This window comes from Myotis myotis, unplaced genomic scaffold (assembly GCF_014108235.1).
Source record: "Myotis myotis isolate mMyoMyo1 unplaced genomic scaffold, mMyoMyo1.p scaffold_m19_p_4, whole genome shotgun sequence".
Taxonomy (NCBI): domain Eukaryota; kingdom Metazoa; phylum Chordata; class Mammalia; order Chiroptera; family Vespertilionidae; genus Myotis; species Myotis myotis.
Window position 1 is genome coordinate 44,643,833 of NW_023416346.1, and position 23,019 is coordinate 44,666,851.

General features: G+C 39.6%; 1 protein-coding gene across 1 annotated transcript; it reads left to right on the forward strand.

Annotated features, from left to right (window-relative positions):
• The first annotated feature begins 20,699 nt into the window (after positions 1–20,699).
• On the forward strand, positions 20,700–22,413 carry CT83 (cancer/testis antigen 83). The gene is made up of 2 exons (XM_036305965.1): positions 20,700–20,866; positions 22,089–22,413. The coding sequence occupies exons 1-2, from the start codon at positions 20,792–20,794 to the stop codon at positions 22,395–22,397; spliced, it is 384 nt and encodes a 127-aa protein (XP_036161858.1). The 5' UTR covers positions 20,700–20,791; the 3' UTR covers positions 22,398–22,413.
• Positions 22,414–23,019: the final 606 nt, after the last annotated feature.

Consider the following 23,019-nt stretch of genomic DNA (forward strand, 5'->3'; position numbering starts at 1 on the left):
GGAAATAGTAAAGATCAGAGCAGAAATAAACAATATAGAGATGAAAAAAACAATACAAAAGATCAATGAAACCAAGAGTTGGTTCTTTGAAAGGATTAACAAGATTGATGAACCTCTGACCAGGCTTACCAAGAAACAAAGAGATAGGACCCAAATAAACAAAATCAGAAATGAAAGAGGTGAAGTAACAACTGATCCTACTGATATACAAAGGATTGTCAAAAAATCCTATGAACAACTCTACTCCTACAAATTTGACAACCTCAATGAAATGGACACATTCCTAGAAAAATGCAAGCTTCCAAGACTAAATCAGGAAGAATAAAAAAACCTGAATAGGACAATAACTACTGATGAAATTGAAACAGTAATCAAAAAGCTTCCAGCAAACAAAATCCCTGGACCAGATGGCATCACAGGGGAGTTTTACCAAACATGCAAAGAAGAACTAAAGCCAATCCTTCTCAGACTATTCCAAAAATTTCAAGAGGAAGGCACACTTCCAAGCTCTGTCTATGAAGCCAGCATTACCCTAACCCAAAACCAGATAAAGACACCAAAAGAAAGAGAATTACAGGCCAATATCCCAATGACCATAGATGCTAAAATCCTCAACAAAATTCTAGCAAACTGGAACCAGCATTACATTAGAAAGATCATACACCATGACCAAGTGGAATTTATTCCAGGAATGCAAGGCTGGTACAATATCCGCAAATCAATAAACGTGATACATCACATAAACAAGCTGAGAGACAAAAATCACATAATCATACCGATAGATGCAGAAAAGGCATTTGACAAAGTCCAACACACTTTTCTGATAAAAACGTTCAGCAAAGTGGGAATAGAGGGATCATAGCTCAACATAATAAAAGCCTTATATATGTCATATATATGCCAACATCATACTCAACGGGCAAAAACTACAACCATTTCCCTTGAGAACAGGAACAAGACAGGGATGCCCACTTTCAGCACTCCTGTTCAACATAGTACTGGAAGTGCTTGCCAAAGTGATCAGACAAGAAGAAGAAATAAAAGGCATTCAAACTGGAAAAGAAGAAGTAAAATTGTCATTATTCGCAGATGACATGATACTGTACTTAGAAAACCCTAAAGACTCCATCAAAAATTTATGAGACCTAATAAATGAATTTGGCAATGTAGCAGGATACAAAATTAATGCCAAGAAATCTATGGCATTTTTATACGCCAATAGTGAACTTGCAGAAAGAGAAATTTTTAAAAAAATCCCATTTACAGTTGCACCAAAAAAAAATAAAATGAAGATACCTAGGAATAAACTTAACCAAGGAGGTAAACGACCTCTACCCAGGAAACTACAGGACATTCAAAAAAGAGATAGAGGAAGAAATAAACATATGGAAGAACATACCATGTTCATGGCATGGTAGAATCAACATCATCAAAATGTCTATACTACCCAAAGCAATCTATAGATTCAAGGCACTCCCCATTAAAATACCAACAACATATTTCACAGATCTAGAAAGAACTCTCCAAAAATTCATCTGGAATAAAAAAAAAAAAAAAAAAAAAAAAAAAAAAAAAAAAAAAAAAAAAAAAAAACGAATAGCTGCTGCGATCCTGAGAAAGAAGAACAAAGTAGGAGGGATCTCAATACCAGATATCAAGCTGTTCTACAAAGTCACTATTCTCAAAACTGCCTGGTACTGGCACAAGAACAGACATATAGACCAATGGAATAGAATAGAGAACCCAGAAATCAACCCAAACCACTATGCTCAATTAATATTTGACAAAGGAGACAAGAACATACAATGGAGTCAAGACAGTCTCTTCAATAAATGGTGCTGGGAAATATGGTCATACACATAAAAAATTGAAACTAGGACACCAACTTACACCATACACAAAAATAAACTCAAAATGGATAAAGGACTTAAACATAAGACGGGAAACCATAAGATTATTAGAGGAATCCACAGGTAGCAAAATCTCAGATATATGCCAAAGGTTTTCTTCACTGACACAGCTCCTAGGGCAATGGAAACTAAAAAGAAAATAAACAAATGGGACTATATCAAAATAAAAAGCTTCTGCACAGCAAAAGAAACCATCAACAAAACAATAAGAAAACCCACAGCATGGGAGAACATACTTGCCAATGATATCTCAGATAAAGGTTTAATCTCCAACATTTATAGGGAACTCATACAACTTAACAAAAGGAACATAAACAAGCCAATAAAAAAATGGGCAACGGACCTAAATAGACACTTTTTGAAAGAGGACGTACATGTTGCTGAGAGACATATGAAAACATGCTCAAAGTCACTAATCATCTGAGAGATGCAAATCAAAACGACAATGAGGTACATCTCACACCTGGCAGAATGGCTATCATCAACAAATCAACAAACGACAAATGCTGGCGAGGATGCAGAGAAAAAGGAACCCTTGTTCACTGCTGGTGGGAATGCAGACTGGTGCAGCCACTGTGGAGAACAGTATGGAGTTTCCTCAAAAAATTAAAAATGGAACTCCCATTTGACCCAGTGACCCCACTTCTAGGAATATATACCAAGAAACCAGAAACACCAATCAGAAAGGATATATGTACCATTATGTTCATAGCAGCACAATTCACCATAGCTAAGATTTGGAATCAGCCTAAGTGCCCATCAGCAGATAGTGGATTAAAAAACTTTGGCACATCTACACAATGAATACTATGCAGCTTTAAAAAGGAAGGAACTCCTACCATTTGCAACAGCATGGATGGAGCTGGAGAGCATTATGCTAAGTGAAATAAGTCAGTCAGAGAAAAGATAAATATCACATGTTCTCACTCGTTTGTGGATTATAATGAACAACATAAACCGATGAACAAAAACAGATGTAGAGACAGAGAAGCATCGATCAGATGCTCAATACTCAGAGGGAAGGCAGGGGACGGTGAGGGTGAGGGGGAAAGATCAACCAAAGGACTTGTATGCATGCATATAAGCATAAATGATGGATGTGGACAACAAGGAGTGAGAGTGAGGGCAGGATTCGGGGGATGAGGGGACATTGAGGGGATAAGGACACATTTGTAATATCTTATTCAATAAAGGGAAAAAAGATCATGTTTTCAGCAAAATATGATGGTAGTTTATATGTACTGACTTCTTAATTATGGTGTCATAGATCAATGATCTGTGGTATATTTCACAAATAGAACATACCACTTATTCATTTGACCCTGGAAAATATGGTTCAATTCCAAATGAAAGGAAACTATAATTGAAAAGTACAGAGCAACCAAAAAATGTATTAAATCTATAATGCCCTATGTTGATGAAATGTATGACTAGAGAATGCATGATCAGAAAGAAAAAATTCAACATACTTCTTTTAGGTCATTTTTTAGTTTTAAATTAGTTTCTCTAAAATATGTCCTAATTTAATTTTATAAAATATGCTTTATGTTCTTCTGTTTTTATAGCAGTCAACACAAAATTATGTAAATTTATATAAAATATAAAAATATGGGGGGGGGAGATGGCAGCTGGCAGGACAGAGGGGAGGGAGAGGAAGTGAGTGAGGGGATGAAAAGAGAGTGTGTAGATGTGTGTGGGGTGTGTGTGAGTGAGTGAGGGACAGTTAAATCCGACAGGAGCAGGAAGGGCTGGCAGACCAGGCTCTCTGGGACAGGGAAAGACTACCACCGCTACAGGAACTCCCCAGACTGTGGGACTCGGGCATGGAGCCCACACCATCTTGAAGGGGAGAGTGGCTGCTTCTAGGAACTTATCAGCACCACCACCCAGACAGGCTTTAGACACTGCCCGCAACTTGGCAGCCATTCCAGCCAAAATTCTGCTGTCCCACCTACAGAACCACGGACCCTGGGACTTCCATCTCCAAAGGTGCATGTCTCCCGCAGCAGTAAGTGCAACTTCCTCCCTCTGCAGCAGCAGTTCTCCAGACACCACAGACACATTTCCAGGGCACAGGACCCCTGGGCACACCACTCCATAGGCAGCTCTTGGGAGCCATGTGAGCCCTCTCTGGGTGTGATTTTGTACAAACAAGGATGTGCTGCCCCGCAGTAGAAATTCTGAAGTCCCTCTTCCTGAATAACTTCCCACAGACACCCAAGCCGCGCAACTTCAGTGCCAGGGCCCCTCATAGCGCGTCAGAGCTCTGTACAGCAAACACACTGCCACAGTTACACATTTTCAGTAAGCAGGGCCCCTAAGCCCATTGATCCAAAGGGCGCTCTTGGGAGCCGCTGTAAGCCCCCACTGGGTGCAATCTTGGACAAACAGGGACACACTCCCCCTAGCAGTAGAAATTCTGAATTCACTCATCCTGGATACCTGCCCACAGACACCTCAATTGTACAGCGTCAGTGCCAGGGCCCTTCAGAGACCTTCAGTGTGCTGTGTTGGCAAACATACCATGGGTGCCCCTGTGGGCCGCCACCACAGGCGCAGCAGCAAAAATTGAGTCTTCCCACGCCACAGCTGCAGAAATTTGGACACTACAGTTGCACGCTTTTCCAGCACGCAGACCTCCCAAGCCCACCACTCCACAGGCAGCCCTTGAGCACCACTGTGAACCCTGCTAGATGCACACTTATACAAACAGAGATGCATTGTTAGGCTGTAGAAACTCTGAATTCCCTCTTCTAGGATACCTGCCGATGGACACCACAATCGTGTGGCTTCAGCACCAGGGCCCTTCAGAGTGTGTTAGTACATCCTGCTAGCAAATGCACCATAGGTGCCCCTGTGAGCCATCACTGGGAGCACGTGTATCCAATCATAGAAGCAGCAGCAAAAGCTGAGTCTGCCCACCCCACAACTACAGAACGCTGGACACCACAGTCACGACTTTCCAGAGCACAGACTTCCTGAGGCCCACTACCCCAACAGATGGCTCCTGGGTGACACCGTGAGTTCCTGCTGGGAATGCACGATTTCAACCAAGGACACAAGACAGAAAAAATTGGGATACCCCTCTCCATGGCTACTGACTTCTAGACACCTCAGTTGTGCCTTTCCAGCTCGCAGGCCTACATCAAGAGAACCCAAATAGGTCAAGTAGGGAGCTACATTAGATTACCAAGCCCAGGAGACCTGAGAGATCACACCAGTAGCACCATCCCAAAAAGAACCTGGGTAGCAAAGCAAGCAGATCTACAATTAAAATGTTACAGCAAAACATGGAAAGACAAAAAAGCAATCCCTAAAGGAAAGAAAAAGAGAGATTACCAGAAAGGGAGTTAAATGAAATTGAGGCTAGCAACATGTCAAAGAAAAAATTCAGAGTACTAGTTATAAGGGTGCTCAAATGGCTGGATGACAAATACACACAACTCAATGACAAATACACACAACTCAATGACAAATATAAGGAGCTGAATGAGAATGTCACCAACATGAAAAGGAACCAAGAGGAAATGAAGAATGACATAGCTGCAATAAAGAACACAATGGAAGGCTTAAACAGCAGACTAGATGAGGCTGAGGACCGCATCAGCAAATTAGAAGACAAGGTAGGAAAAAACACACAAACACAGCAGCAACTGGAAAGAAAATTTAAAAAGCAAAAGGAGAACCTAAGGGAGCTTTGGGACAACATGAACCTAAACAACATTTGCATAATAGGGGTACCAGAAGGAGAGGAAGAGAAACAAGGAAGAGAAAACCTGTTTGAAGAAATGACAGAAAACTTCCCTGATATTGGCAAGAAAAAATCTACGCAAGTCATAGAAGGACATAAGATCCCAAACAAAATGAACCCCAAAAGACTGACACCAAGATACATCATAATTAAATTGGCAAACACCAATAACAAATTAAGAATATTAAAGGCTGCCAGAGAGAGACAGAAAGTTACCTACAGGGATATCCTATTAGAATATCAACGGATTTCTCAACAGAAACACATAAGGCCAGAAGGGAATGGAATAAAATATACAAAGTGATGCAAAGCAAGGGACTGAATCCAAAATTACTATACCCAGAAAGGCTATCATTCAAAATTGAAGTTGGAATCAGGGGCCTCACAGACAAAAAAGGGCTAAGAGAGTTTATTACCACCAAGCCAGCAATGCAAGAAATGTTAAAGGGGCTGCTGTATAAAGAAGAAACAGAAAGGCAAGAAGAAACACAAACATTAACCAAAGGACACGTATGCATGCATATAAGCATAACCAATGGACACAAGACACTGGGGGGATAGGGGAGGCTGGGGGAAGGTCAAGGGGAAAAAAGAAAGGAGACGAATGTTCTACTCTTTGTAATATTTTAAGCAATAAAAAAAAGAATATAAATAATGACAAACAAGTACTTATCAACAATAACATTGAACGAAAAATGAATAAATGCTCCAATCAAAAGACATAGGGTTGATGAATAGATAAGAAAACATGACCCATGCCCTAGCCGGTTTGGCTCAGTGGATAGAGCATCAGCCTGCAGACTGAAGGGTCCCAGGTTCGATTCTGGTCAGAGGCATGTACCTTGGTTGCAGGCACATCCCCAGTAGGGCGTGTGCAGGAGGCAGCTGATCTATGTTTCTTTCTCATCAATGTTTCTAACTCTCTATCTCTCTCCCTTCCTCTCTGTAAAAAAATCAATAAAATATGTATTTTTAAAATTTTTTTTATAAAAGAAAAAAAACGTGACCCATATATTTTCTGTCTGCAAGAGACCCACCTCATAACAAAGGACTCACACAGACTGAGAGTGAAGGGATGGAAAAAAATTTCAGGCAAATGGAAATGAGGAAAAAGCTGGAGTTGTGATACTTATATCTGAAAAAATAGACCTCAAAGTAAAGGCCATAACAAGAGATAAGGAAGGCCACTACATAATACTGAAGGGAGCAATTCAACAAGAAGATATAACTCTGGTAAACATATATGCACCCAATACATGAGCACCCAAATACATAAATCAACTTCTGGAAGATTTCAAGGGAGAAATCAATAGCAATACAGTCATAGAGTCATAGTACGGTACTTTAATACCTCACTGACACCACTGGATAAATCCTCTAAAAATCAGCAAAGAAACAGCAATCCTTAATGACACACTAGATCAGATGGAATTAATTGACATCTTCAGAATATTTCACCCCAAAGCTACAGAATATACATTCTTCTCCACTGTATATGGGACATTTTCAAAGATAGACCACATATTAGGACACAAGCAAGGTCTCTTCAAATTCAAGAGAATAGAAATCATAACAAGCATCTTCTCAGACCACAATGGCATAAAACTAGAAATCAACTACAATAAAAAGAATGAAAAAAAAATCAAACACTTGGAGGCTAAATAGCATGCTATTGGGTTACCAAAGAGATCAAAGAAGAATTAAAAAGCATCCTGGAAACAAATGACAATGAAAACACAACAATCCAAAATCTATGGGACACAATGAAAGCAGTCCTGAGAGGGAAGTTCATAGCTCTACAGGCCTACCTCAAAAAACAAGTAAAACTGGTAATAAATTATCTAGCCTTGCAACATAAAGAATTAGAAAGAGAGAACCAAGAAAAGCCCACAGTATCCAGAAGGAAGGAAATAATAAAGATCAGAGCAGACGTAAACGACATAGAGACAAAAAAATATATACAAAAGATCAGTGAAACCAAGAGCTGGTTCTTTGAAAGGATTAACAAGATTGATGAGCCACTAGCCAGGCTCACCAAGAAACAAAGGGAGCGAACCCAAATAAACAAAATCAGACATGAAAGAGGTGAAATAACAGCTTACCCCACTGATATACAAAAGATTGTAAAAAAAAAAAAATACTACAAACAACTCTACTCCAAGAAACTGGACAATCTCTACGAAATGGACACATTCCTAGAAAAATACAAGCTTCCAAGACTAAATCAGGAAGAATAAAAAAACCTGAATATGCCGATAACTATAGACGAAATTGAAACAGTAATCAAAAAGCTTCCAGCAAACAAAAGCCCTGGACCAGATGGCTTCACAGGGAAGTTTTACCAAACATGCAAAGAAGAACTAAAGCCAATCCTTCTCAAACTATTCCAAAAAAATTCAAGAGGAGGGCACACTTGCAAGCTCTTTCTATGAATCAAGCATTACCTTAATCCCAAAACCAGATAAAGACACCACAATGAAAGAATTATAGACCAATATCCCTGATGAACATAGATGCTAAAATCCTCAACAAAATTCTAGCAAACTGGATCCAGCATTATATTAGAAAGATCATACACCAAGACCAAGTGGGATTTATTCCAGGGATGCAAGGCTGGTACAATATCCACAAATCAATAAACGTGATGATACATCACATAAACAAATTGAGAGATAAAAATCACATAATCATATCCACTGATGCAGAAAAGGCTTTTGACAAAGTCCAACACCCTTTTCTGATAAAAAACGCTCAGCAACGTGGGAATAGAAGGAACATACCTCAACATAATCAAAGCCTTAAATGACAAATCTATAGCCAACATCATACTCAATGGGCAAAAACTAAAACCATTTCCCTAAGAACAGGAACAAGACAGGGATGCCCACCTTCACCACTCCTGTTTAACATAGTACTGGAAGTGCTAACCAAAGAGATCAGACAAGAAGAGGAAATAAAAGGCATCCAAATTGGAAAGAAGCAGTAAAATCGTCATTATCCACAGATGACATGATACTGTACATAGAAAACCCTAAAGACTCCATCAAAAAATCATTAGACTTAATGAATGCATTCGGCAATGTAATAGGATACAAAATTAATGCCAAGAAATCTATGGCATTTTTATACACCAACAGTGAACTTACAGAGAGATTTTTAAAAAATCCAAATTACCATTGCACACAAAAAAATAATATACCTAGGAATAAACTTAACTAAGGAGGTAAAAGACCTGTACTCAGAAAACTACAACATGTTGAAGAAGAGATAGAGGAAGACATAAACAGATGGAAGAATATACCGTGTTCATGGCATGGTAGAATCAACATCATTAAAATGTCCATACTACCCAAAGCAATCTATAAATTCAATGCACTCTCCATTAAAATAACAAAGGTATATTTCACAGATCTAGAAAGAACTCTCCAAAAATTCATCTGGAAAAAACAAAACAAAAAAACACCCGAATAGCTGCAGTGATCCTGAGAAAGAACAAAGTAGGAGGGATCTCAATACCAGATATCAAGCTATATTACAAAGCCACTGTTCTCAAAACTGTCTGGTACTGGCACAAGAACAGACATATTGATCAATAGAATAGAATAGAGAACCCAGAAATCAACCCAAACCACTATGCTCAATTAATATTTGACAAAGGAGACAAGAACATACAATGGAGTCAAGACAGTCTCTTCAATAAATGGTGTTGGGAAATTAGGTCAGACACATGCAAAAAAAAAAAAAAAAAAAAAAGAAAGAAAGAAACTAGACCACCAACTTACACCATACACAAAAATAAACTCAAAATGGATAAAGGACTTAATGTAAGATGGGAAACCATAAAAATATTAGAGGAATCCACAGGCAGCAAAATCTCATATATATGCAGAAGCAATATCTTTACTGACACAGCTCCCAAGGCAATGGAAACTAAAGAGAAAATAAACAAATGGGACTACATCAAAATAAAACGCTTTTGCACAGCAAAAGAAACCATCAACAAAACAACAAGAAAACCTACTGCATGGGAGAACATATTAGCCAACGACATCTCCAATAAGTGTTCGATCTCCAACATTTACAGGGAACTCATACAACTTAACAAAAGGAAGATAAGCAATCCAATCAAAAAATGGGCAAATGACTGAAATAGATACTTTTCAAAAGAGGACATAAGAAAGGCCAAGAGACCTATGAAAACATGCTCAAAGTCACTAATCATCTGAGAGATGCAAATCAAAACGACAGTGAGGTACCATCTCACACCTGGCAGAATGGCTATCATCAACAAATCAACAAATGACAAATGCTGGCAAGGATGCAGAGAAAAAGGAACCTCTGTGCATTGCTTGTGGGAATGCTGACTGGTGCAGCCACTGTGGAGAACAGTATGGAGTTTCCTCAAAAAACTAAAAATGGAACTCCTATTTGACCCAGTGATCCCACTTCTTGGAATGTATCCCAAGAAACTAGAAACTCCAATCAGAAAGAATATATGCACCCCTATGTTCATAGCAGCACAATTTACAATAGCTAAGATTTGGAATCAGCCTAAGAGCCCATCAGCAGACGAGTGGATTAGAAAACTGTGGTACATCTACACAATGGAATACTACACTGATGTGGAAAAGAAGGAATCCTTATCATTTGGTGGATGATATTGGAGAGCATGGATGGAATTGGAGAGCATTATGCTAAGCAAAATAAGCCAGTTCAGAGAAAGATAAATATCACATGATCTCACTAATTTGTGGATTATATCGAACAACATAAACCAAAGAACAAAAACATATCTAGAGATAGATAAGCATCGTTCAGATGCTCAAACTTTAGAGGGAAAGTAGGGGAGAGTGGGGGTAAGGGGGAGAGACCAACCAAAGGATTTGTATGCATGCATATAAGCAGAAGCGATGGACGCAGACAACAGGGGGTGAGGTTAAGGACAGGACTGGGGGGATGTGGGGACAATGTGGGGATAAGGACACGTTTGTAGTACCTTAAACAACAAAGAAAAAGAAAAAATATCAAAATATAAATGGTTAATGCAGAGTTCCAGTTTCATGAATTTGAATGGGTATGATCTAGTTTGGCCTTGTTCTGGAAGAACAACAATAGAAAGGACAGAGCCATTTTTAGAGAATTTCAATTAAGGCAAGGTGAAATAGGTAGATGGGTGCTATTCTGAACAAGCCAGATGGCTGCTCTCCCATTTTTTCTAATCTTCAAATATCAGCCAAGTTATCACAAATTATGGAATTCATTTGTGGGTTTTGGATGCAAGGATAGGTTGGCATCCTGAGGCAAAAATCTAAATTCCCTCTAGAAAATTTTACACAGATATCCTTTGATAACTCTTCCTCTTCTCCTTCTCAGTACTATAACCATAAATTTTGGTTGTACATATTGGTACCCCCAATAAATACTATATTAATTAACCCCCCTTGCAGGTAGATTGGGCCATGTAAAAGTAAGTGGTAGTATTATATGCAACTTCTGGGAAGTGTCCTTAAAAGAGAGGAGGTGCATTATTCTTCAACTTTTCTACCAACCTGGTAACTTAGAGCAGTCAGGCAATCATCTTGGACCATGAGGTGGAAGATATATGTTGAAGATGAAGAAGCAATAGAATGTAACAAACTTGGGTTCCCAGTACATTTATGAATTTCACCTACCAAGACTACCTGTTTCTTAATTAACTTTTTTTTTTTTTGCTTAAGTTATTATTTTGTGTCTCAGATACAGCTTATTAAAACCTAACTAGAGGCCCAGTGCCTAAAATTCGTGCATGGGGGGTGGTCCCTCAGCCCAGCCTGTACCCTCTCGTAATCTGGAACCCCTCAGGGATGTCCAACTGCCAGTTTAGTCCCAATCCCAGGGTATCAAGCCTAAACTGGCAGTCAGACATCCCTCTCGCAATCCAGGACCTCTGGTTCCTAACCAGTCTGCCTGCCTGATCACCCATAACCACTCTCTTGTCTGCCTGATCACCCCTAACTAATCTGCCTGCCTTCCTGATCACTCCTAGCCACTCGCCTGCCTGCCTGATCGCCCCTAACCACCTCTGCCTCCACCGTGGTGGCTTTGTCCGAAAGGTCGTCCAGAATGTTGTCCAGAAGGTCTTTTGGCTGTTTGGTCGAATTAGCTTATTACACTTTATCATTATAGATTAAAACCACACTTTTATGGTTTCAAGTCTAACATTTAAGACATTAACCTATTTTGAGTTTTTTCTTGTATGCAGTGTAAGAAGGTAGTCTAGTTTCATTTTTTTTGCACGTGTCTGTCCAATTTTCCCAACACCATTTATTGGTTAGAGTATCTTTAGTCCATTGTATGTTTTTGTCTCCTTTTTCAAATGTTAACTGACCATAAAGGTGTAGATTTATTTATGAGCTCTCTATTCTGTTCCAACTATCTATTTTTTGCCAGAACCATGCTGTTTTGATTTACTATGGCCTTCTAATACAGTTTCATATCAGGTTAAAGTCTCATTCTCAGTGAAAAAGCTAAAAGCAATTTCTCTTCCAAGTCCTTAATACTTTCCAGAACATATTACAGATAACTCCCTGGCTGGGTTAATCAAGAAAAGAGAGAGAGAGAGCACTAGCCTGGCCGGTGTTGCTAAGTGGTTAGAGTATTAGCCCATGCAACAAAGGGTTAAAGGGTTGGGGTTTCAATTCCCAGTCAAGGGCACATACGTGAGTTGCAGGGTTGCAGGTTCAATCCTGTGCTGGAGTCAACCAATCAATGTTTCTCTCTCTCTCTCTCTCTCTCTCTCTCTCTCTCTCTCTCTCTCTCTTTCTCTCTCCCCTTCCTTCTCTCTCTCCATCCCTCCCTTCTTCCATTCCATTATCTGTAAAAATCAATGGAAAAAATATCTTCATGTGAGAATTAACAACAACAACAATAATGCAACTGATTTTCTGGATATTTATTTTGTACCCTGCTACTTTACTAAATTCATTTATCAGTTCTAGGAGTTTTTTGGCGGAATCTTTAGTGTTCTCTTTATATAATATCATGTCATCTTCAAATAATGACAGTTTTACTTTCCCCTTTTCAATTTGGATACCTTTTCTTTCTTCTTTCTGTATGATTACTGTGGCTAGGCCTTCCAATACTATTTTGAATAAAGGTGGTGAAGTGGACATCCCTGTCTTATTCACAATCTTAAAGGGAACATTTCTAGTTATTCCACATTGAGTGTAATGTTAGCTGTGGGTTTCTCATATATGGTCTTTATCATGTTGAGGTATGTTCTCTCTATTCTCACTTTGCTGAGAGTTTTTACCGTAAATGAGTCCTGGATTTTATCAAATGCTTTTTTCTGCATCTATCAATATTATCATGTGTTTTTTATCCTTCCATTTGTTTATGTGGTCTATCACATTTATTGTTTTGTGGGCCTTACCCCACCTGGACAGAGCCCCTAAACAAAGCCCAAGGGAGAAGGACCTCCTGGTGGTATTCATGTTGGATATATATACCATTTTAAAGTACTATAACAATAAACCCATATACTAATACTACCCAAGCCTTTTCAACTTGTTAATTTTAGATTAGCTAATCTAATCTAATAAGAGAAACATGCAAATTGACCATACCTTTGCTATGCCCCAAGCTACACCCACCAGACAATCAGAGCGACTATATGCAAATTAACCCAATCAAGATTGCAGCCAGCAGCCACGGAGCTGGAGCAAGCAGGAGGCTTGGTTGCCCGGGCGATGGAGTAAGCCAAGCTTCCCGCCTGCCCTGGCTGGCTCTAGTCTCTGCTGAAGGCAGCAAAGTTTCAATTATAGAAGATAAACAAACCCCAGATACCTGCTTCCAGCCAGCCTCTGCTGGGAGCTTGGGTGGCTGGGGGCCATGGCCAGCCTGAAAACAGCCATCAGCCCCTCACCCAGGCTGGCCAGGCACTGCAATGGGGACCCCTACCCTGAAGGAGCTGTGGCCAGCCTGCAAACAGCCATCACTCCCTCACCTAGGCTGGCCAGGCACCCCAGCAGGACCCCCTACCCTGAATGGGCTGTGGCCAGCCTAAAAACAGCCCTAAGCCCCTCAAAACAGCCCTAAGCCCCTCACCGAGGCTGGCCAGGCACCCCAGTCCAAATTCAAGCAGACTTTGGCCTTCCATGGAAGAAAGGAAATACTAAGCTCCAGCCTCATTTAGCCTTTCACATAAGAGAAAGGAAATACTGAACTCCAACCACTCCAGCCCTCCAGTCCCACCTAAGGTAGTGGTGAGGAGAAGCACATATGAAGTTCACAATCTATAGGTACAAGCTCACTAAAACACTAAGACCTAAACAAAAGTATATTGACCTAGCCAGTTTTCTCAGTGGTTAGAGCATCGGCCCATTACTGAATGTCTCAGTTCCAATTCTGGTCAAGGGCACATACTTCGGTTGCAGGCTCGATCTCTGGCCTTGGTTGGGAGCATGCAGGAGACAACCAATCAATGTGTCTCTCACCCTTCCTTCCACTCTCTCTAAAAAAAATCAATAGAAAAAAAATCCTCCAGTGCGGATTAACAAAAAAATAAAATAAACATAAATAAATAAATATATATATATATATATATATATATATATATATATATATATATATATATATATATAATTAGGATGATAGAATTATAAGACTGGGAAGTTGAAACAACTATGATTGATATACTAAGGGCTCTAATGCAAAAAGTAGACAGCATGTAAGAACAGATGAGTAATATAAGCAGAGAAATGGAAAGTCTAAGAAAAAAACACTAGAGGTCAAAAACACTACAATATAAATAAAAGATGTCTTTGATGGGATATCAAAGAGTGGACATGGCTGAGGAAAGAATCTCTGAGATATGTCAATAGAAATATCCAAAACTAAAATGTGGGCTTTCAGTCAAGATGGGGGAGTAGGTAAATGTAGTAATTGCATTCTCCCACAACCACATCAAAATTACAACTTCAGAACAACCATCATTCTGAACTTTCTGAAATCTAGCTGAACAGTTGTCCTATAACTAAGGAATACAGAAGTCACATTGAGAGTGGAAGGAGGGGGAGAGACACTGAACAGGCTGGTCACATATCCATATGTGGCAGATGAAATCGGGAGAGATATCTCAGTTGCAGGGTTTCCTCCTGAGGAACAATGATCCCAGTCTCACACCAGCCCAGAGCTCTAATGTCAGGAAGAGAAGTCCCCCATAACGTCAAGCTGTAAAAACCAGCAGGGAACTGGAGAGAATGTTAAGTGAAATAAGCCAGTCAGAGAAAGATAAATATCACATGATCTCACTCATTTATGGAATATAATGAACAACATAAACTGATGAACAAAAACTGATTTAGAGACAGAGAAGCATCGATCAGACCATCAAACCTTAGAGGGAAGGTAGAGGAGGGTGGGGTAAGGGAGAGAGATCAACCAAAGGACTTATATGCAAGCATATAGGCCTAACCAATGGACACAGACAACGGGGGGGGGGGGTGAGGGCATGAGTGGGGGGTATGTGGGGTAATGTGGGGATAAGGACACATATGTAATAACTTAATCAATAAAGAAATTTTTAAAAATAAGAATAAATTAAAAAACAGCAGGGATTGTGACTTAGTGAGATGATCTGCTGCTGAAGTCCCAGGTGATCCTCTTAAAAAGCCCGTGCACTGACCTACTCAGACTCATACACTCTGAGCTCCAGCAGTGGGGCAGCAACTCAAAAGGTGCCGGGGCATACTGGCTTCAGGGTAAAAGCTGGAGGGGCAGCTTTCCCTGAGACAGAAATGGTGGCAGAGGCCATTGTTCCCTTGCTGAGCTCTCCCTCTACAGAGCTGGCAGCGGGCACCTCAACCTGGCTCACACTATTCACCCTGCCCTAATGATTCCCTGAGACCTCACCCTGAAATAGGACAGTAAGAGGCTAGGAAAATCCAAACAATTTGGACAGCTTGCAGCCAGCTTGTGAATTGCAAGGCCCTATATTCCTTAACCAAGCAAACTTAAGAGCAAATGGTTTATACCCTCCTCCATAACTAGAAAATACATAGTTTAAATCACTCTGGCCTGGAGAAATAGAGGACAAAGGCCCAATTAATGTCATTTGTGCCAGCTAAACAAGGACAGATGAAGTTGGGGAACAAATAACAAAAACCCCACTAATGCCAGCCAGACCTAAGATAAAAGTAAGACAGTAAAACAGACCAAAAAATAACCCAAAACTCCCCTGTACACTCATTTTAATGCATCAGCATATTAAAAATGCACCTGGAAAGCTGATGAATATTCTACTGAAACCCTCCCCTAAGATTCTTGCTTGTATGGAAAAAAATGGATTAAAAGCCCTCAGGGCAAAGATTCAATGGGGCTTGCTCTAGTCTAGAGCATGCCCACATCCCTTCCTGGGCATGAACTTTTTCTTTCTCCCTGAATTCTAAGGGTCCCCACAAGACTTGCAGTCATAGGAGTGGTGGGCAGTGGCAGCTTGACCAGGGCTCACCCCTGATGCTGTCTCCAATGGCCTCTTTTTTCTGACTTCCCAGTGAGCTAACAGCAGCTCCACCTTGGCTCACTTCTCTCCTATAACATTTCTAGAGAGTCAAAGCAAAACACTGCCTATGGTCTCCCCTGTTGTTTCTTCTATTCTAATTTCTTTCTTTGTTTCATTGTCCCCAACATTAATAAACATACTCTCAAACCTATCTGGATTCATGTTGCAAAATCTTTCCTACATGAAGTAAAGGATCCACACGTTACAGGTCAACCTGAGGCAGGCCTATTCTGGCTGGCCCCTGAGCTGTAATAGTCCCACTTAACTTGTGGGCTCAACCAAGTGTTTCTAGTATCTTTTCCATAGAAATGGCCTGTCTTGGCGCACGTTAAAAATTTCCTAAAATCTCTAAAATAAGCAGCATCTGGCTTGGGCATGCCCTGGACCTCTTACTAAGTGACCCCAGCCTGGCACTAGTGACAGCCAGCCTTGGTTCACAGCTTGGTCTCTTCTGGGCACCCTCAAGCCCAGCACAAGTAACAATCATCTTAAGATCTCTTTGTAGCTCAGGCTGGCTGGCCTAGGGAAGGCACAGGTGGCAGCTAACCTTGGCCTACACCTATGAGAGACCCTAGAGTCAGTGCCCCCAGTAGACAGCTTCAGACCACATTGAAGCACCATCCAACCACCTTCACAAATGACACACTCAAGGGGAAGATTATTGAGCGCTGGAACCCTGTTGAAGTGACTCCATTCCATGGAGTTGGCCCTGAACAGCAGCTTCTCCATTATGGTTGCAGCCCATCCTCAAAGCTGATTGGCTGGAAGGTCAGCTAATCATGTACCAATAGCAATCAAGGCTCAACTACAACAGGAGGGAGCATGCAGTTCACATGAGGGGGTGCACCTGGAATGCCCAGCTCAGGTGACCAGGGAGACTGTGCCACTAGTCCCTACACAGCACCTACTATATAAGGCCACCCTACCAAGACTGGGAGACATAGCAGCTCTACCTAGTATACAGAAGCAAACACAGAGAGGCAGCCAAAATGAGGAGAGAAAGAAACAGAACAAAACTCCAGAAAAAGAACTAAACAAAATGGAGACAAGCAATATACAAGCTGCAGAGTTCAAAACACTGCTTATAACGATGCTCAATGAACTTAGGGGAAAAGTAGAGGAAGTTAGTGAGAACTTCAACAAAGAAATCGGAAACATAAAAAAGAACCAGTCATAAATGAAGAATGCATGAAGTGAAATGAAGAATACATTACAGGCTATCAACAGTGGAGTAGATGAAGCAGAATATCATACAAGAGATTTGTAAGATAATGAAGCAGTAAATACCCAATCAGAACAGCAAAAAGAAAAAGAATCCAAAAAATGAGGATAGTTTAAGGAGCCTTTGGGACAACTTCAAGTGTACCAACATTTGCATCTTGGGGATGCCAGAAGAAGAGAGAGAGAGCAAGAAATTTGAAACCTTTTTGAAGAAATAATGATGGAAAACTTCTGTTACCTGGTGATGGGAATAAACATTTACTAGTAAGTATAGGAAGTGCTGAGTCCCAAATAAGATAAACCCAAAGAGGCCCACACCAAGACACATCATAATTAAAATGCAAAAAGTTAAAGACAAAGGAAAAATCTGAAAAGCAGCAGGAGAAAAGCAGCTAATTACTGATAAGGGAGCTCCCATAAGACTATCAGTGATTTCTCAACAGAAACTTTGCAGGCCAAAAGGGAGTGGCATGAAATATTCAAAGTGATGAAAAGTAAGGACCTACAATCAAGATTACTCTACCCAGCAAAGTTACTGTTTAGAATTGAAGGACAAATAAAGAGCTTCCCAGACAAGAAAAAGTTAAAGGGGTTCATCACCACCAAATCAGTATTACAGGAAATGTTAAAGGGACTTTTTTAAGAAAAAAAAAATACATGAATAATAAAATGGCAACAAATACATATTTATTGGTAACTATTTTAAATGCAAATGGATTAAATGCTCCAATCAAGAGGTATACATTGGCTTAATTGATAACAAAATAAGACCCTTACATATGCTAACAGAGACTCATTTCACATCAAAAGATACACAGAGGCTGAAAGTAAAGGGATGGAAAAGGGTATTTTATGAAAATGGAAACAAACAAACAAAAAAACTGGGGTAGCAATACTTATACCAGACAAAATAGACTTTAAAACAAAGGCTTTATAAAGACAAAGAGGGATCCAGCAATTACACTTCAGGGTATTTATCAAAGAAAGCACTAAATCTAAAAGACATATACATCTATATGTTTATTGCTGCATTATTTACAATAGCAGAGATATGGAAGCAGCCCAAGTGCTCATCAATAGATGAATGGATAAAGAAGTGTATATATACAATGGAATATGATTCAGTCATAATAAATAATGAAATGTTGTCATCAGCAACAACATGGAGGAACCTAGAGGGTATCGTGCTGGGTGAAATAAGTTAGAAAGACAAATGCCAGGTGATTTCACTTATATATGGAATCCAAAAAATAAAATAAACAAACAGACTTGTACATAGAGAACATTTTGACAATTGCCAGATTTGCAGGGTGGAGGGGAGAGTTGGGTAAAAAAGATGGCAGGATTAAGAAGTACAAATTGGTAGGTATAAAATAGTCACAGGCTTGTAAAGTACATCATAGGAAATATAGTCAACAATATTGTGATAACTAGGTATGGTGTCAGATGGGTACTAGGTTTATTGGTGATCATTTCATAAGTTATATATTTATATTTAATAATGAGGTTATACACCTGAAACTAATATAATATTATACACCAAATGTAACTGAAACAAGTTAAAGTGAAAGAAATTAAATGTAAAGAGAAAAAAAACTGATAAAAAGACCAGAATAGAGTACCAATGACTGAGAGACAACTACAAAAGGTGTAACATTCATAATGGGGATACCAGAATAAGAGAGAGAGGAGGAGGAGGCTACAGGAGGAGGAATAAGAGGTGAGTGGAGAAGGAGACACATTTTCAGCAATAAGAACTAATAATTTTCCCCAACTTAATGTCAGACATGAATTCAAGATCCAGGAAACTCAGAGAACTACAAGCATGATACATGATTATCTGAGCACTTTTACATTCATTTCTGTGGGTATTTGATTAATATCTTATCTCCCATGCTTGAATGCATATTTCAGGTGAGCAGAGACTTTATTTTTTGCTCATAATCATTCTCCCAGAATACATCACAGTGCCTAACCTTTGCTTGGGTATATAATAAATACTTATTGAATAAATAAATCTTTTAAGCTCTGAAGTCATAATTGGGAAATAAGTTTGGTATGAAAAGTTTATACATATAATTCTTCTCTATCCTATCTATATGAAGATGAGTTATTCCCCAAGCAGTTAATGAGTTGCAGTTTGACACTCATCTTAAGATTATCCTGGCTTTTTTTTTTTTTTAAATATATTTTATTGATTTTTTACAGAGAGGAAGGGAGAGGAATAGAGAGCCAGAAACATCGATGAGAGAGAAGCATCGATCAGCTGCCTTGCACGTCCCCCACTGGGGATGTGCCCGCAACCAAGGTACATGCTGTTGACCGGAATCGAACCTGGGACCCTTGAGTCCGCAGGCCGACGCTCTATCCACTGAGCCAAACCGGTTCTGGCTATCCTGGCTTTTTTATAGTTCAGTGTCATCTTGTACATTTACCTGAATTTCTTGAACATTTCTAACTTGTTTAGTACAATGTTTTCTGTATCTGTTAGTTTTCATGAATACTATTCCAAACATAGTGTTCAAGTCCTTGGGTGGAAAATATGAAATTCTTGATGCTCATAAGTTAACCAGTGGAGGTAGAAAGATTGCAGGGCCGGGGATGAAAGTGAGGGAATGGAAGAGTTTCTCTTTGGACTCAAACTCTGTGGATTTAGGTATTAGTTTCAAATGAGTTTACTTAACACCTAAATCTGTTTCTGCATTTCCAGAAGTACTCACAGTATTAGAAACACCTAAAGCTTAAAATAGTGTGAGAATTATTTGGGGACATGTCTGTTGAATTACTTTTTTAAACTGCACAGTAACATAAATTTACATAATTATCTAAATTCTATAGGGTTGGCGTGAATCCTAAAATAGGAATGGGAGCATGGAGGAGGTCTCTGACAAAGTCTTATAATTTATGGGTAATTACTTTTTACGGTACATTTCTATCTTGTTTTTTAACTTGTTTTTTTAAATGAATAGTGGAGTAGTTTCAGTAGAGAAAGACATATCTTTAAAAAGAAGAAAGAGAGGAGGGAAGAGCACTTTTAAAATACTACATTTAACCAGCCAATTTGGTGTCTGTACTTCTCTACCATGTTTCAGCTTCCTGGAAATCTGAGCTCACCCCATATGGCTCTTACTCGCCGCCTGGTTTCCCCCAGGTGGATTACGCGTCATCAAATTGTGACATAGTTCTCACGTGCATGCTCAATTGTGAGGTCACGTGCCCTCCAGTATATAAGGCGGGACGCTGAAGCGTATCCCAGTAGCACCAGGCAGTGTAGGAAGACCAACACACTGGCCAGGGGCTTCTGGAGTTCCAGTGGCTAGTGGCCCCTGAGTGCCTGAGAAGAGAGATAGAAGAGGACGAAGACGAGCCATGTGTATCCTGTTGCTCCTAATTGGCGGTATTTTGTTCGCCTACGTGTTTCTTTTCTGGAAAGACCGGCTTCAGGTAAAGTGCGTAAGAGAGATTGGAAAGAGTTGAAACTAGGTGAATACATGGATGTGGGGGGTGAGGGGTGGAGGTGGGAGTTGTATAAGAAAGTAAAAAGATAGTAAAATGGTACAATAAGGGTAAGGGAAGGTCACCTCATTCCCCTTCTCTTGATAGAGCCCCAGATGTTTATTCTTTACCCCCACTTTTCTCATCTTGACTCGTGATTTGACAGCTGTGATTTGTTATAGAAAAAAAAAAAACCAAAAAACCCAAGTCACTAAGTGATATGGTCAGCTTTTTACCCACTTGAAAAGTACAGCTTAAAGTGCCCACTCTCCACCACTACCTCCTGTTGTAGGAATCTGTACCTTCTCTTCTCTGGCTTTTACTGCCTCTATGTTTCTGTTTTCCTCTTCCTCCCCTGTATTTTGCTTTTCAGCCATCTTTATGAGAACTTTAGGGGCATTCACAAATCATTCAAGCCAAAATGTGATATTCCTGGTGATATTTAAAGTTGCAAATGAAGTACTTTTAGGTAAGGGTCAGACTGAGTCCAAATAAAGACCTACTGGACTGCCCAAGAAATGTAAGGCAAGGACATGGCATTTTAGCATTAAAAGGCACTTTCAAATATTTTCCCTCTCAGTCTGTGTTTGGTAATATCACATTTCCAAATCAATGTAATCATTCAACATATTATTTTTTCATTTATAAGTAGAGTACTTTATTAAACTCATAAAGATATCTCAGATCAAAAACCATCTTTCTTTTCAAGCACAATGAATAAAATTCTTGGGTTTAAGATTCACTTGGGATTAGATATTTCTAGCATTTGACTTGATCAACTACCATAAGAACATTTATTTCTTTTTTAAAATTTCTTTATTGATTAAGGTATTACATATGTGTCCTTTTCCCACCATAACCCCCCACACCTCCCCAACTCATGCCCTCACCCCCCTGTGTCTGTGTCCATTAGTTAGGCTTATATGCATGCATAAAGTCCTTTGGTTGATCTTCCCCCTTACCCCCACCCTCCCCTACCTTCCCTCTGGGGTTTGACAGTCTGATCAATGCTTCTCTGTCTCTGGATCTTCAACAGATTTTTAATCTCTGATTCTTAGGGGAGCACAGGCAGTTGATTTTGGTAACCAAGACTAAGCATGTTGTTATTTGGTAGCATTTTTAAATTGCTAAACTCAATAAAGTATATATGTGTGATTTCCATCTCTTACAGAGAAACCATCAAATGTCATCATCAGATTCAACTGTTTTTGTACTAGTAAGATCATCCTCTTCTACTTGGTCAACTAAGCGCAATACTGTTAACAGTCTTACAATCAGCAATCTCTCTCAGGATACGTTCATTAATTTTCCACAATCAGTTGTCATCCAGAAACTAATCCTGGTAAATCTCGGGATGGCAGAATATAACCTGGTTGAATTGGAACATTTCCTAGTTACTGAGGATGTAAATGGTGCATTCGTTGACCCTAATTCCACTGGCATGTGTATAGAATGTATTGACTATGAAGTCAGTCATTAAAGGCACTTTGAGTGGATTAATTTGATTGTGTGTGTTTATACCAAATAGTTTATTTTTTAAAAAAAGGAGGGGATGCCAAGTAAGATACAAAATCCAGATATTTATCAATTTGCTTATTTACATTTAAAGAATTGATTAGAAGTTGCTAATATATATTTAACTGGGGAAAGAATGAAAGCACAATAGAGAAGGAAAATTATTGAGTTAAGGTATAGTGATTTGAAATTTCACTTGTGTGAAAAATGGTTTTCCCTAATAGTTTACAATACAGCACTACACATGTCTCCAAGTTTGCATTAAAGTAAATGGATTTGATGGGACACTTTCCATTAATGCAGAATACTATTTTTTTGTGAAATCTGTGTAGTAGTAATAATAAGCTGTCATTGAGCACCCAGGCACTCTGTTAAGATCTGTGCTTCACACCTTTGTGAAAAGAATCAGACACACTCTTACTCTTTGTAGTAAGCTCTTAAAGGGGGTTTCTTCCCCATCATCTTTTTCCCACTGCCAATTATATATTACTAGAGGCCCGGTGCACAGAATTTGTGCCCAGGGTTAGGGGGTGTCCCTCAGCCCAGCCTGCACCCTCTCCAATCCGGGATCCCTCTCGCAATCCGGA

What these genes read in the sequence shown, in the direction of transcription:
- CT83 (XM_036305965.1), top strand. Translation starts at nt 20,792, where the DNA reads ATGTGTATCCTGTTGCTCCTAATTGGCGGTATTTTGTTCGCCTACGTG. An exon ending in TCTGGAAAGACCGGCTTCAG is followed by an intron (nt 20,867 to 22,088) that starts GTAAAGTGCGTA and finishes CATCTCTTACAG; the next exon opens with AGAAACCATCAAATGTCATC.